At 43.8% G+C, this 12,335-nt stretch overlaps 1 protein-coding gene across 1 annotated transcript in view; it reads right to left on the minus strand.

The window, feature by feature from the left end:
- Nucleotides 1-6,652: 6,652 nt before the first annotated feature.
- Nucleotides 6,653-12,335, minus strand: part of TAT (tyrosine aminotransferase) — a 27,476-nt gene continuing 21,793 nt past the window's right edge. Inside the window, exons 10-11 of the mRNA XM_018555880.1 lie at nt 9,131-9,229; nt 6,653-7,063 (exon numbers count right to left, since the gene is read on the minus strand). Coding sequence (XP_018411382.1) covers nt 6,920-7,063; nt 9,131-9,229 — 243 coding nt within the window. The 3' untranslated portion in view covers nt 6,653-6,919. The remainder of the gene's footprint in view (nt 7,064-9,130; nt 9,230-12,335) is intronic.

Below are 12,335 nucleotides of genomic sequence, written 5' to 3' on the forward strand. Positions count from 1 at the left end.
GTCCCTACTGAGCTGCTAGCTAAGGACAGGCTGTCCCAGACTAGCAATACTTGCTGTTGGATGTCCAAGTAAGTGGGGGTCCTCTGTTAGATGTCCAAGTAAGTGGGGGTTCTTGCGACTCACACGTTTTCTGGTCCAGTTCCAGGGGTCAGCTGGCGTTTCACTTGCAATAGTGGAAAGCCATACTGATCTCTCTTCCGGCATTTTATGGGGAAGGAGTGTGGGCGGAGCTACCCGCGTCAGAGGCCGATGCGTTCCACGCTGGAACGCATCAGCAGATTTACTTCCGCCTTGCGGTTTGCGTTCCATTGAGGAGTGCAGCCGTGATCGTTACAGCACCCCCCCCTTAAGGGAAGCCCTCCCGGGGTTCCCAAGTGGAGAAGGCTTGCTGGGATACCGAAGGTGAAACCTCCTCACCAATGCAGGGGCATGTACATCCCGACCATTTACCCAGGAGTCCTCCTGGGGACCATAACCCTTCCATCGGATCAGATATTGTAGTCTGTTCCAACGTCTCCTGGAGTCCAGAATCTTCCCCACTTCGTACTCCTCCTCACCCATCACCTGTAACGGGGGGCCCGGAGGAGGTGAGCGATCAGGGAAGGGATCTGGACGGAAAGGTTTGAGCAATGAGACATGAAATGAGTGATGTATCCTCAACTCCGCTGGCAGGGTGAGTCTCACTGTGTTAGCGTTAATAACTTTTTCTATAGGAAACGGACCCATGAACTGTTTGCCCAGTTTCTTTGAGGGAGTTCCGAGACGGAGATTTCTGGTGGACAGCCAGACCATCTCCCCTATGTTATAAGCGGGGGCCGGTCTCCTACGGAGATCGTAGTAATGTTTCTGTCGGGACTGAGCACAGGCAAGGTTGTCACGCAGCACTTCGGTCATTTTCTGTAGATTGGATAGGTAGGCACCGCGGCAGGGACATTCGAGGGAACCAGGGAGTCTGGTATAGAATTCGGGTGATACCCATAGTTAGCGAAAAACGGAGATTGAAGCTTGGAGGAATAGGTGGCATTGTTGTAAGCGAATTCTGCTTGGGGGAGTAACTCGAACCAGTCATCCTGGAGGTGTGTACAGTAACACTGGAGGTACTGTTCCAGGCATTGATTTACACCCTCCGTCTGACCATTTGTCTGGGGGTGGTAAGCCCTGGACAGTCTGTGGTCAATGCGAATAGATGTACACAAGGCCCTCCAGAACCTGGAAACGAATTGAACTCCCCGGTCAGATATAAAGACGATATCGTTAATGAATGCCTGAAACATGGCGGGGGCGTTACATAGGCCAAATGGCATCACAGTGTATTCGTATAAGCCATAGCGGGTTCTGAAAGCGGTTTTCCACTCGTCCCCGGACTTAATGCGTATCAAGTTGTAAGCTCCTCTGAGATCTAGTTTGGTATATATCTGAGCTGCTTGTAACCGTTCTATTAGTTCGGGGATAAGGGGTAGAGGATACCCATTTTTTAACGTGATTTTATTCAGGCCCCTGTAATCTATAATGGGCCTAAGGCTTGAGTCCTTATTCTTAACAAAAAACATCCCTGCCCCAGCCGGAGACGTAGAGGACCTGATGAACCCATTACGTAGGTTCTCCTCAATATACTCTTTCAGATGCTCCAGTTCCGGCTGGGACAAGGGATATATCCTCCCCGTTGGTATGGCTCCTCCTGGTATCAACTCAATTGGGCAGTCATATGACCTGTGCGGGGGGAGAACCTCTGCGTTCCGTTTACTGAAGATATCAAAGAAATCATGGTAACAGCTGGGAATTTTATTTATGGAAACTTGCATCAACGGGTTAATGGGGTAGCAAGTCTCCTTACAATAAGAGGAATCTAGACTGACACCCTCTGGCGTCCATAATATCTTGGGTTGATGTAGTCTCAACCATGATAATCCTAGGATTTCCGTGAAAAGCGGAGAAGGAAATACATTGAATGTGAGATATTCAGTGTGGCTCCCTTCACAGGTGACCAGAAGTGACTGAGTCTGGTGACAGATAGGCCCTGCGGAAGAGGTTGTACCATCTATAAAACTTACAGAGAGTGGTGTTAATTTTTTTGACTGTGGTATTTTATTTTTGGACACAACATGGACATCAATAAAGTTGCCGCATGCCCCCGTATCCACCATGGCTCTAGTCGTCATCCACTCCTGGTCCCACTGTAGGGTAAGAGAGATGTACACGTAATGAGTGGATTGAAGGCTAGTGGGAGACATTTTGCAGACTTGTACAGTCTTACCTCCGCTCCTTCTGGTAACTACAGGGCAGTTGTCCACCACATGCTGGGGGGAAGCACAGTAGAGGCATAAGTTGTGGCTTCGCCTGCGGGTCTTCTCAGTTTGGGAGAGGGGTCCCCTTATGGCCCCGATCTCCATTTTCTCCTCCCTTGGGGGACTGGCTCTCCGGGGTGATGGATAACTACATGAACTGCGTTCAGCACGTCTCTCCCTAAGCCTTCTATCGATGGATATAGCCCTCTGTATGAGGGCTTCCAGGGTATCGGGCAACTCTTCTCTAGCGAGCTCATCCTTTAGTGTCTCTGAGAGACCGAGGCGGAACTGATTACGGAGACCGATATCATTCCACTCGGTCTCCCTGGCCCATCGTTGGAACTCTGCAATGAAATCCTCTAAGGGACGTTTCCCCTGTTTTAATGCTCGGATGGCTGATTCCGCGGTGAGCTGTTTGCTGGCATCCTCGTAGAGGAGGCACATGGACTCGAGGAACAGTGTATAATCGTTTAGAACAGGGTGGTCTTCCTCTATGTAGGTAGTAGCCCAGGCTCTGGGTTCTCCTTTAAGATAGGAGATCAGGGTCAGCACTTTTATCCTATCTGTGGGGTATGTACGGGGATGGAGGTCAAACATCAATCTACAGGAGTTGATGAATTCCCAATACTTTTTTCGGTTCCCTGAGAATGGCTCAGGAGGACAAACTTTAGGCTCGGGTCCGTCTCTTGGTTCTCTTGGTACGGCTGCGTTCAGAGTAACGGTTTCGCGTAACTCCTGATTCTCTAGCTGTAATTCTTGCACAGTTTTAGATAGATTCTCTACCCTCTGTGTAATAGCGACTATGTGCGCAGCAAGCTCCGCTGGATTCATTTTTACGGGTTCCACTATTCTGTAATGACTAAGTCTGGTTATATGAATCTCAGCTGCGGAGTAGCTGAAGTCAAGGGAGGTCTGTGAGAGGGTACGGTATCAGGGTCGAGCTCCAGGCATCACTCTCCAACGTTAACTGAGAGTTTGGAGCTCTACCATCATATGCCGCAATTTATTTAGAGTAGGTGGTGCACATGTGTTGCCCCAGGTTATTACAGCATAACTGGTTGCAAGTTAGGTGAGATTGAAGCAAGATCAAACAATAAGTCAGTTCCAGTAATCAGGTATCAATAGAAGAAAAAGTAACACTTCCCCTTTAAATGCTGAGACACAGGTCTATATGCGGAAGTCCATTCAGCATTTCAGTATTCTTAATACAATGTCTCTACTGAGCTGCTAGCTAAGGACAGGCTGTCCCAGACTAGCAATACTTGCTGTTGGATGTCCAAGTAAGTGGGGGTCCTCTGTTAGATGTCCAAGTAAGTGGGGGTCCTTGCGGCTTGCACGTTTTCTGGTCCAGTTCCAGGGGTCAGCTGGCGTTTCACTTGCAATAGTGGAACGCCATACTGATCTCTCTTCCGGTATTTTATGGGGAAGGAGTGTGGGCGGAGCTACCCGCGTCAGAAGGCCGATGCCCTAATTTTCTATGCTTGATACTATTTTTGTATATTTTTTGCTGTTCTGCGTGTTCCGAACAGGTAAAGAACTTTGAGGGCATATCCTGAAGTGTGCTCAGGGTAGGGCGCACAGTGGTCTGGAGATTTCTCATGTTTAATGCATAAAAATGTGATCATTCATATTACTATAAATTATCTATTCTTTAATATTTAAAATATTTACCCACCTGTATTTATCACATCAAGGCGGACATCATTTTAGGGGATTTAAAAGAGTTTTTCAGGCTTCAGAATTTCTGTTTTAGCCAATAGTAAACATCAATCCGCCCAGCTGCGTGACTGACAATCCAACGTTAACTGAGAGTTTGGAGCTCTACCATCATATGCCGCAATTTATTTAGAGTAGGTGGTGCACATGTGTTGCCCCAGGTTATTACAGCATAACTGGTTGCAAGTTAGGTGAGATTGAAGCAAGATCAAACAATAAGTCAGTTCCAGTAATCAGGTATCAATAGAAGAAAAAGTAACACTTCCCCTTTAAATGCTGAGACACAGGTCTATATGCGGAAGTCCATTCAGCATTTCAGTATTCTTAATACAATGTCTCTACTGAGCTGCTAGCTAAGGACAGGCTGTCCCAGACTAGCAATACTTGCTGTTGGATGTCCAAGTAAGTGGGGGTCCTCTGTTAGATGTCCAAGTAAGTGGGGGTCCTTGCGGCTTGCACGTTTTCTGGTCCAGTTCCAGGGGTCAGCTGGCGTTTCACTTGCAATAGTGGAACGCCATACTGATCTCTCTTCCGGTATTTTATGGGGAAGGAGTGTGGGCGGAGCTACCCGCGTCAGAAGGCCGATGCCCTAATTTTCTATGCTTGATACTATTTTTGTATATTTTTTGCTGTTCTGCGTGTTCCGAACAGGTAAAGAACTTTGAGGGCATATCCTGAAGTGTGCTCAGGGTAGGGCGCACAGTGGTCTGGAGATTTCTCATGTTTAATGCATAAAAATGTGATCATTCATATTACTATAAATTATCTATTCTTTAATATTTAAAATATTTACCCACCTGTATTTATCACATCAAGGCGGACATCATTTTAGGGGATTTAAAAGAGTTTTTCAGGCTTCAGAATTTCTGTTTTAGCCAATAGTAAACATCAATCCGCCCAGCTGCGTGACTGACAGCTGGCTCTGCCTATATACAGGTGAAACTCGAATAATTAGAGTAACAGGATCGAGAGGTGAGTGAACACCGGTATGTGTTCGCTCACCTCCCGATCTACTAAGCCGGCCTGTGACAGTCTCATTGTCACAGGTCGGCTAGAACTATGAGGTGAGTGAAAAGCACTCACCTCATAGTTCTCCTTTAAGCAACAATCCCCAACCCATTCGTCTGCTGGCTAGATTCTGCTATTGGCTATTTAAAATTGCCATAGCCAATAGCAGGCTGGCTATTGCACACTATTGAAACAGACAATTTAATTAGCAACTAAATAAATTTAGTTGCTAACAACAACATTTTTTAGTTTGCACATGTCTATTATTATCATTATATTATTATTATACAGGATTTATATAGCGACAACAGTTTGTGCAGCGCTTTACAATATAAGAAAGACATTACAATACAATTCAAGACAAGATGGTAAGGAGGGCCCACAATGTGAAAGGGAGGGGCAAGTGATACATGAGGAGGTAGCTGTGTGGGCATGAATTGTATGAGCACGTGATGGTTGAGCGGTTAGGTTGAGGTGGGATAGTCTTCCCTGAAGAGATGAGTCTTAAGGGATTGGGATAGGGGTCTATCAAGCAACTGACAAAAAAAATGAGGACATACTATGTCCTCGATTTTTATTTTTTATTTTTTCTTACTGGTTACTTGAGAGCTCTGGATGCTTGAAAGCCGGATAATGGGGAGTTTACTGTATATACAGGTATATAGTCCAATCAATTAACACACACCTTATAACATTATTTTTTATCATCTTTATTATTAAAAAAAAAAACATAACTTATTTAATTTACAATAGAAATATAGCATACAGAAAGAGCATGCATTCAGAAAATGTGAAATAAATGGAAATAGTGACTTCTTGCATACATAATACTATACCAGTTATTATATAAAACATTATATGCATATAGTTCACTCCATGGTCGGTTTGTAAGCGGCACTGTGAACAAAAATAAAAACATTTTGGACTTCTTTAATAAATATATTTCCACCAAAACACTTGTAGATATATCAGTAAATATATATAATATAAGAGCTATATACTACGGATACTATGGCAGCATAACTTGGTTAGGATACAAAAATAAGAATGTGACATAAAGTATTTATATATTTTTTTTTAACAATACATTTAAAAAAAAATATAATCTTCCATCCTGTTAGAAATCCAGGTTGGTTGATATTCAGCTATGAGCCAATGACCCACCATATCCTTACCATGTGTTTCTAGTATGTAACATTGGCAAGCTTGTGTGATGGCCGATGTACTTTCGAATATGGTGGGGTTTGGATTTTGAAATTGTGGGAAGTAAATGATCGTAAAGAAAACAAAGGACATCTCTGCTAATAAAGAACAGTTATTAATCATATGGGTAGAAGGCCAAAACTTTTAAGACTCCAGGTCTCTGAGGTTTCAGCACATTGAGTCTGATTGGGCAACCCAAAGCTGGGATTGACATTTTTGGCCCATCATTATTTGGCCATCATGTGTCTTTGTTACATTGTTCTTGAACCTTGAAGGTTCCTATATCCATTAGGCAACTTCCATTAGATATCTGGAGTCCCAGCAGGTTTAGAATAGAACTGGACTGTCTGCAGCTTTCTGCAGGTGCTGAAGATGACTTCAGGATGAAAGTATTGGCCAATAAAAAAATGAAATCGTCAAACATTCGTCAAACAAAATCAATACATCCAGCTTGTTTAGATATGTATATAGCATGCCACCATGTGTAGAGAAGCCCAGCATTATTTTTTTTCTGATGACATAATACGTTCTCATGCACTTCAAAAACTAAAAACATCCACACAATAAAATATCTTTTAACATGGAGTATAGGAAGTAATTGTTAATGTTTTCACAACAGTTCGACGCAGATGGAAAGAATAAGGCCTAGAATTGGGTGATGGAGTTATTGAGGAAAACCTCACACGGTGAGGATACAGAACGTCCTGTTATTTGTCGCACTCCAGGTCCTGCGCAGCCTCTCCGCCTTGGTAATGCTCCTGACAGAATTCCCGTATGCGTCTGCATGCCTCTACCATCATTTCCTCTGGAACGGTGAGCACGATCCGGAAGTAGTTGGGAAATTCAAAGCACTGAAATAACAGAATAAAGAATAACATGGGTCAAGGATATTGGTGGTTGTGGTAGAGGTGTACCAATGGACCTGCTGCTGATTTTGCCTTTTGATCTATATATGCTCAATGGGAGGGTCTAAAAAGCAAGAAAATGGAGATATGTCAGGCGCACTACCTCTGTATGGTGTTGGAATGATTGGTGGAACCTGTGGGTACCGGTGGTAGGTGTGCAAGCTCCTAAAACAGGCAGAGGTGTCCTGTATGGTACCATAGAGAAAAAAGTAAAAAGGAGCGCTACAACCTAACACAGTGACCGTTATATGAACATGAATGTGGGACAATTTAATAAAAGTTCTAAATGGATATGGCAATTCAATGGTAATCCAATGGTAAAAATGGCACCCACTTGATGTGGAGATGATGATTGTCCTGTTAAGTTTATAGTTGACAACTGAAGAATGTCCTGTTCTTTGATGTTGGGGGTAGTTCTAAATTGGTTTGTTCTGGCTGGCTGAACCACTCATATCTATGTAATCAGCTCGCCACCAGCCAGCACAAACCAATTTAGAACTACCTCCAACGTCAAAACACAGGACACTTTTCAGTCGTCAACTATAAACTTAACAGGACAATCATCATCTCCACATCAAGTGAGTGCCATTTTTACCATTGGATTGCCATATCCATTTAGAACTTTTATTAAATTGTCACACATTCATGTTCATATACCGGTCACTGTGTTAGGTTGTACCGCTCCTTATTGCTTTTTTGGAAATGGGAGGGTCTGCCTGCTATGGTCACCTTATTAGTTCCAGTGTTGTAATAAGAGAAGAACTGCTGGGAAAATCAGCCAGTCAATCACATGAGCAGGAAATTGCATTAGTGGGGGCTCCTATGTACACTGTGTAGGCAACACCCTACCAATGGCTGCCACTGGTTTCACAAAAGCAACATGAGCATTTTTAGGGGATTTAAAAGAGTTTTTCAGGCTTCAGAATTACTGTTTTAGCCAATAGTATGCTAGTTACGTGGAGGAGATGGTTGTTAGGGGCTAAATCACGCTAAGAACTCATCTTCTGTGCATGTTTCCAGGATTTCCAATTCAAGTCTACGGAACCAAAATTGATTCTGCCTAAAAAAAAAGCTCATGTACTTTTTCCAGCTACAAGAGATGCAAATCTAAGCTGTTAAAGGGCACAACTAAAGATTCTTAATGTTGACGGCACAGCCAGGGCCGGATTTCCCACAAGGCTAACCGAGGCCGACGCCCGAGACATGCAGTTCTGCGTGCTGGGTGGGTAGTTGTTTTCTACATTTAGCCCTACTTTGGGCAAGCAGATCTAAATGTACAGCGGGGAAGCCGCGGTTTGTTTTGTACAAGTTATCTCAGAGATGTCGCCGAGATCACTTGTATGCAGCCTGCACACAGGGGGGGCGCATTGAAGAAACTGGCATTGGGGCAGCAGAGAGAGTAAATCCAGCCTGGGCACACCAAGTTGTGAATGGGGGCTAAAGGGTACGCAACACTTCAAACAATGTTCTGTTACCCTTTAACCCCACCCCCCTGAGCTGAAATAGCCCCTTCGCCCAAAGCTTTATACTGACTGAATTCTCACCACAATGGTCCGCTGCAGAGTTTGCATCCTTGGTGGTAAGAACTTGGTAAGTGTGGAGCTTGAGGTGGGGAGGTTTGGCTACTTCAGCTACTTGGGGTTGGGGGCCAAAGGGTGACAAAACTTTGAAAGGTTCCTCACCTTTTCAAACACATCTCTCCCTCACTACTGCTCCCACCCATTCTCAATTAAAACTTTAAAACCCCTTCTTTAGTGACCAATGCCTGCCGTCACATGTTTAGGGCCCCTGCTTGTCATGTGACCACAGATATAGCAAACAAGAAGCAGTTTTAAGATTAGGATTTTTAACATAGTGATTAGTTGGGAGGTGTTTTGGGGCAGGGTGAGACATTTCTCTTTTTTTTTTTATAGCTTGCTGCAGATCAAAGTGCAATATGACTTGGGTACACATTATATGAAATGATAATAAAATCAGTGTTCTTTTGTAAGAAATTTGTCTGTAAGGACTTACTGTAGCAGGGAGACAAAAGACGGATTGCTCGGATATCATTCTTTCCGTAAAATCCACATCGCTCTCAAATTCCGGAAAGTGTTCCATATCAATCCCAACCTACAAAGTAAACAGAACAAGGAAACAAATTAGACTGCGAGTAATAAGGCAAACATTGCGGTGAATGCTATGATTTCCTCAATACATTGCATCCTTTTGTCTATGTCATGTCTCAGCTCTTTCCTTGTACTCAAGTGACAGGCCTGACCCAAGCCAGTTGAAGCCTACTGTCAGCCAAATTATTTTGTTTTAAAATATCAAAAAGGGACTTTTCCTGTGCTATAAAGTATTTTCTATGCAACACCAGTATAATAAAAATCAAATGTATTTTATTTATCACATATAGGAGTCTGTTTATATGAAGAAAAAAACTGTTTAGTATATTTTTTTGTTAATTTAATGTAATACCACATAATGGAGGTAAGGAGCATAGAAAATAAACATTGATTTCCTTGGTTACCCCCTCCACCTAGTGTCCATCATGCAGTATTACATTATCAACCTGAAAGAAAATATACTGAGAATGTTCGTTTTTACCTCTGTTCGCACGGAACAAACGATGACTGAGATTTCAGGGTGAATGGCTTTTCAATATTTTTATAAATAGACCTCAAGGTGTTACAAATCTATTAAAAACTAATTTAACAGATTGTTTTAGTTTTCGATAAAGTGGAGAAGTAAAAATATCGGCCAGGTTCTTATTCTTGCCATTACCCCATCCCTCACTTCCTCTCTCTGTTAAACCAGGTAGGAAATGGGAAGTGCAGTTATCTTCGGGACAGGAAGGCACACGTGGCAATCATTGGATTTGTAACTGTGTTCCTACTTTCCATCACCTCCGGTCCTAACAGGAAGTGAGAAGAAAATTCCCCAACAGGAATACAGACAGCAATATAAATCTGACAGAGGCTCTGACCTAGGGGTAGGTGACCACGGCGCTAAATGCATTTTTGTATGGTTTGTCCACCCCAAAGCTGATATTTCTATTTTTGGTAGATGTTGGGGAGTTAAACCATCTGACATTCTTCTCTATCTCTTGGGAACTCTATTGATGAGATCCTTGTGCTGAGTTCCCGGGTCTGCACACCAACTGTGCTCATTATGAGGAGTTCCCACCATCCCTGTGCTGAGTTCCTAGGTCTGCACACCTGCTGTGCCCATTATGAGGAGTTCCCACCATCCCTGTGCTGAGTTCCTAGGTCTGCACACCTGCTGTGCCCACTATGAGGGGTTTCCACCAACTCTGTGCTGAGTTCCCGGGTCTGTACACCTGCTGTGCCCATTATGAGGAGCTCCCACCATCCCTGTGCTGCGTTTTGGGTCTGTAAACATGCTTTGCCCATTATGAGGAGCTCCCACCATCCCTGTGCTAAGTTCCCGCGTCTGTAACCCAGCTGTGCCCATTATGAAGAGTTCCCACCATCCCTGTGCTGAGTTCCTGCGTCTGTAACCCAGCTGTGCCCATTATGAGGGGCTCCCACCATCCCTGTGCGGAGTTCCCAGGTCTGTACCCCAGCTGTGCCCATTAGGAGGAGTTCCCATCATCCCTGTGCGGAGTTCCCAGGTCTGTACCCCAGCTGTGCCCATTAGGAGGAGTTCCCATCATCCCTGTGCGGAGTTCCCAGGTCTGTACCCCAGCTGTGCCCATTAGGAGGAGTTCCCATCATCCCTGTGCGGAGTTCCCAGGTCTGTACCCCAGCTGTGCCCATTAGGAGGAGTTCCCATCATCCCTGTGCGGAGTTCCCAGGTCTGTACCCCAGCTGTGCCCATTATGAGGAGTTCCCACCATCCCTGTGCTGCGTTTCTGGGTCTGTAACCCAGCTGTGCCCATTATGAGGGGCTCCCACCATCCCTGTCGGATTTTCATTTATTTTACAATATGGAGAATTTAATAGGAGAAGATGGGACATATAAAGGGGGAAGGTTACACCCAAAACTGCTAGGTGGAGGGGAAAGAGCTGGGAACAATGACCCGCAGATCTCCCATATAACAATCCGAGGACTGAACTATAATAATATCACTTTTATAGATGGACCCTGTAAAACTGATGGGCAGATCTTGTAACGCGACCTCAGCTATGGAAATCTAACATGAAATATATTTTCCTTATTTAGATAAATGTCCCTTTATTGGCTGACATTTTATATAACTGTCACAATGTTTACCATTCAAACACTTTCATTACCTGTTGAGATCACATCTAATTATGACTTCAGATATTTTAAGACCGGCTAGAATTGCGATAAACACCTGTTGGTTGACTCTCTCATTGGCATGCATTCCACACCCCTCCTTATGTTTTATCAACATTCACTTTGAAAATATATTTTGGAAATACTCAGCAGGGACAAAGTGTGAAAGGGATAAGACCTCTGTCACCTTTTCTTTTTCTGTCATATCTGTCCCGTTGGGGAGATTTCCCTTCACTTCCTGTTCTGCAGACACAACAGGAAGTCAGGGGAAATTGCCTCTTAGACAGTTGCCACTGCAACAACTGTCCCCTTTGGAAGATTTTTCTCTTTTTACTCTTGTCACTCTGTCCCAGTGACAACTCAGAAAATTGTGCAAAAGTCGCCAGGACAAATAGAGATGGCAGATACAATTACACAATAAAAAATGTCCGATCCTCCTGCTGTTCTGGAACCACGAGTCCCATGAGGCATTGCAAGACTGACAGTTACAGGCATGGCTCTCAGAGGCAGAGGCATGTAGGGATTTGTAGTTAAAGCACAGCTGGAGGGCCGGAGTTGCCCACCCCTGTTCTAAGATTTGGGCTTTAGAACAATTTTACTAACAACATTTATTTTGAAGGTTTAGAGGTTTAGAAATTGATGTTTGGTATCATTTTTTTACATTATTTATACAACTGTATTTTATTTATATTTTTTATTTTATATTTATATTATATATTTATCTTTGCAGAGCATGCTGGACTTTCTATTAGGAAAGCATAGCATAGTCTACTTGGTTGGTGACAAGCTGTATAAACTGACAGAGCCAGGCAGTTTTTGCAAGGAGAGGGTGGTGGGTATGCCTCCTCTGAGCTGTGTGTGTAAACTGATCTTCCTGCTCTTAAAGGAGAACTATGGGGTTAGGGCATTTCCCCATAGTTCTCCTAAGGGTAACGGGAGGACACAAACTAGCGTCCTCCCGTCACCCTAAGCT

This window comes from Nanorana parkeri, unplaced genomic scaffold, assembly GCF_000935625.1.
Source record: "Nanorana parkeri isolate BGI_ZX_2015 unplaced genomic scaffold, ASM93562v1 scaffold216, whole genome shotgun sequence".
NCBI classification, from domain to species: Eukaryota; Metazoa; Chordata; class Amphibia; order Anura; family Dicroglossidae; genus Nanorana; species Nanorana parkeri.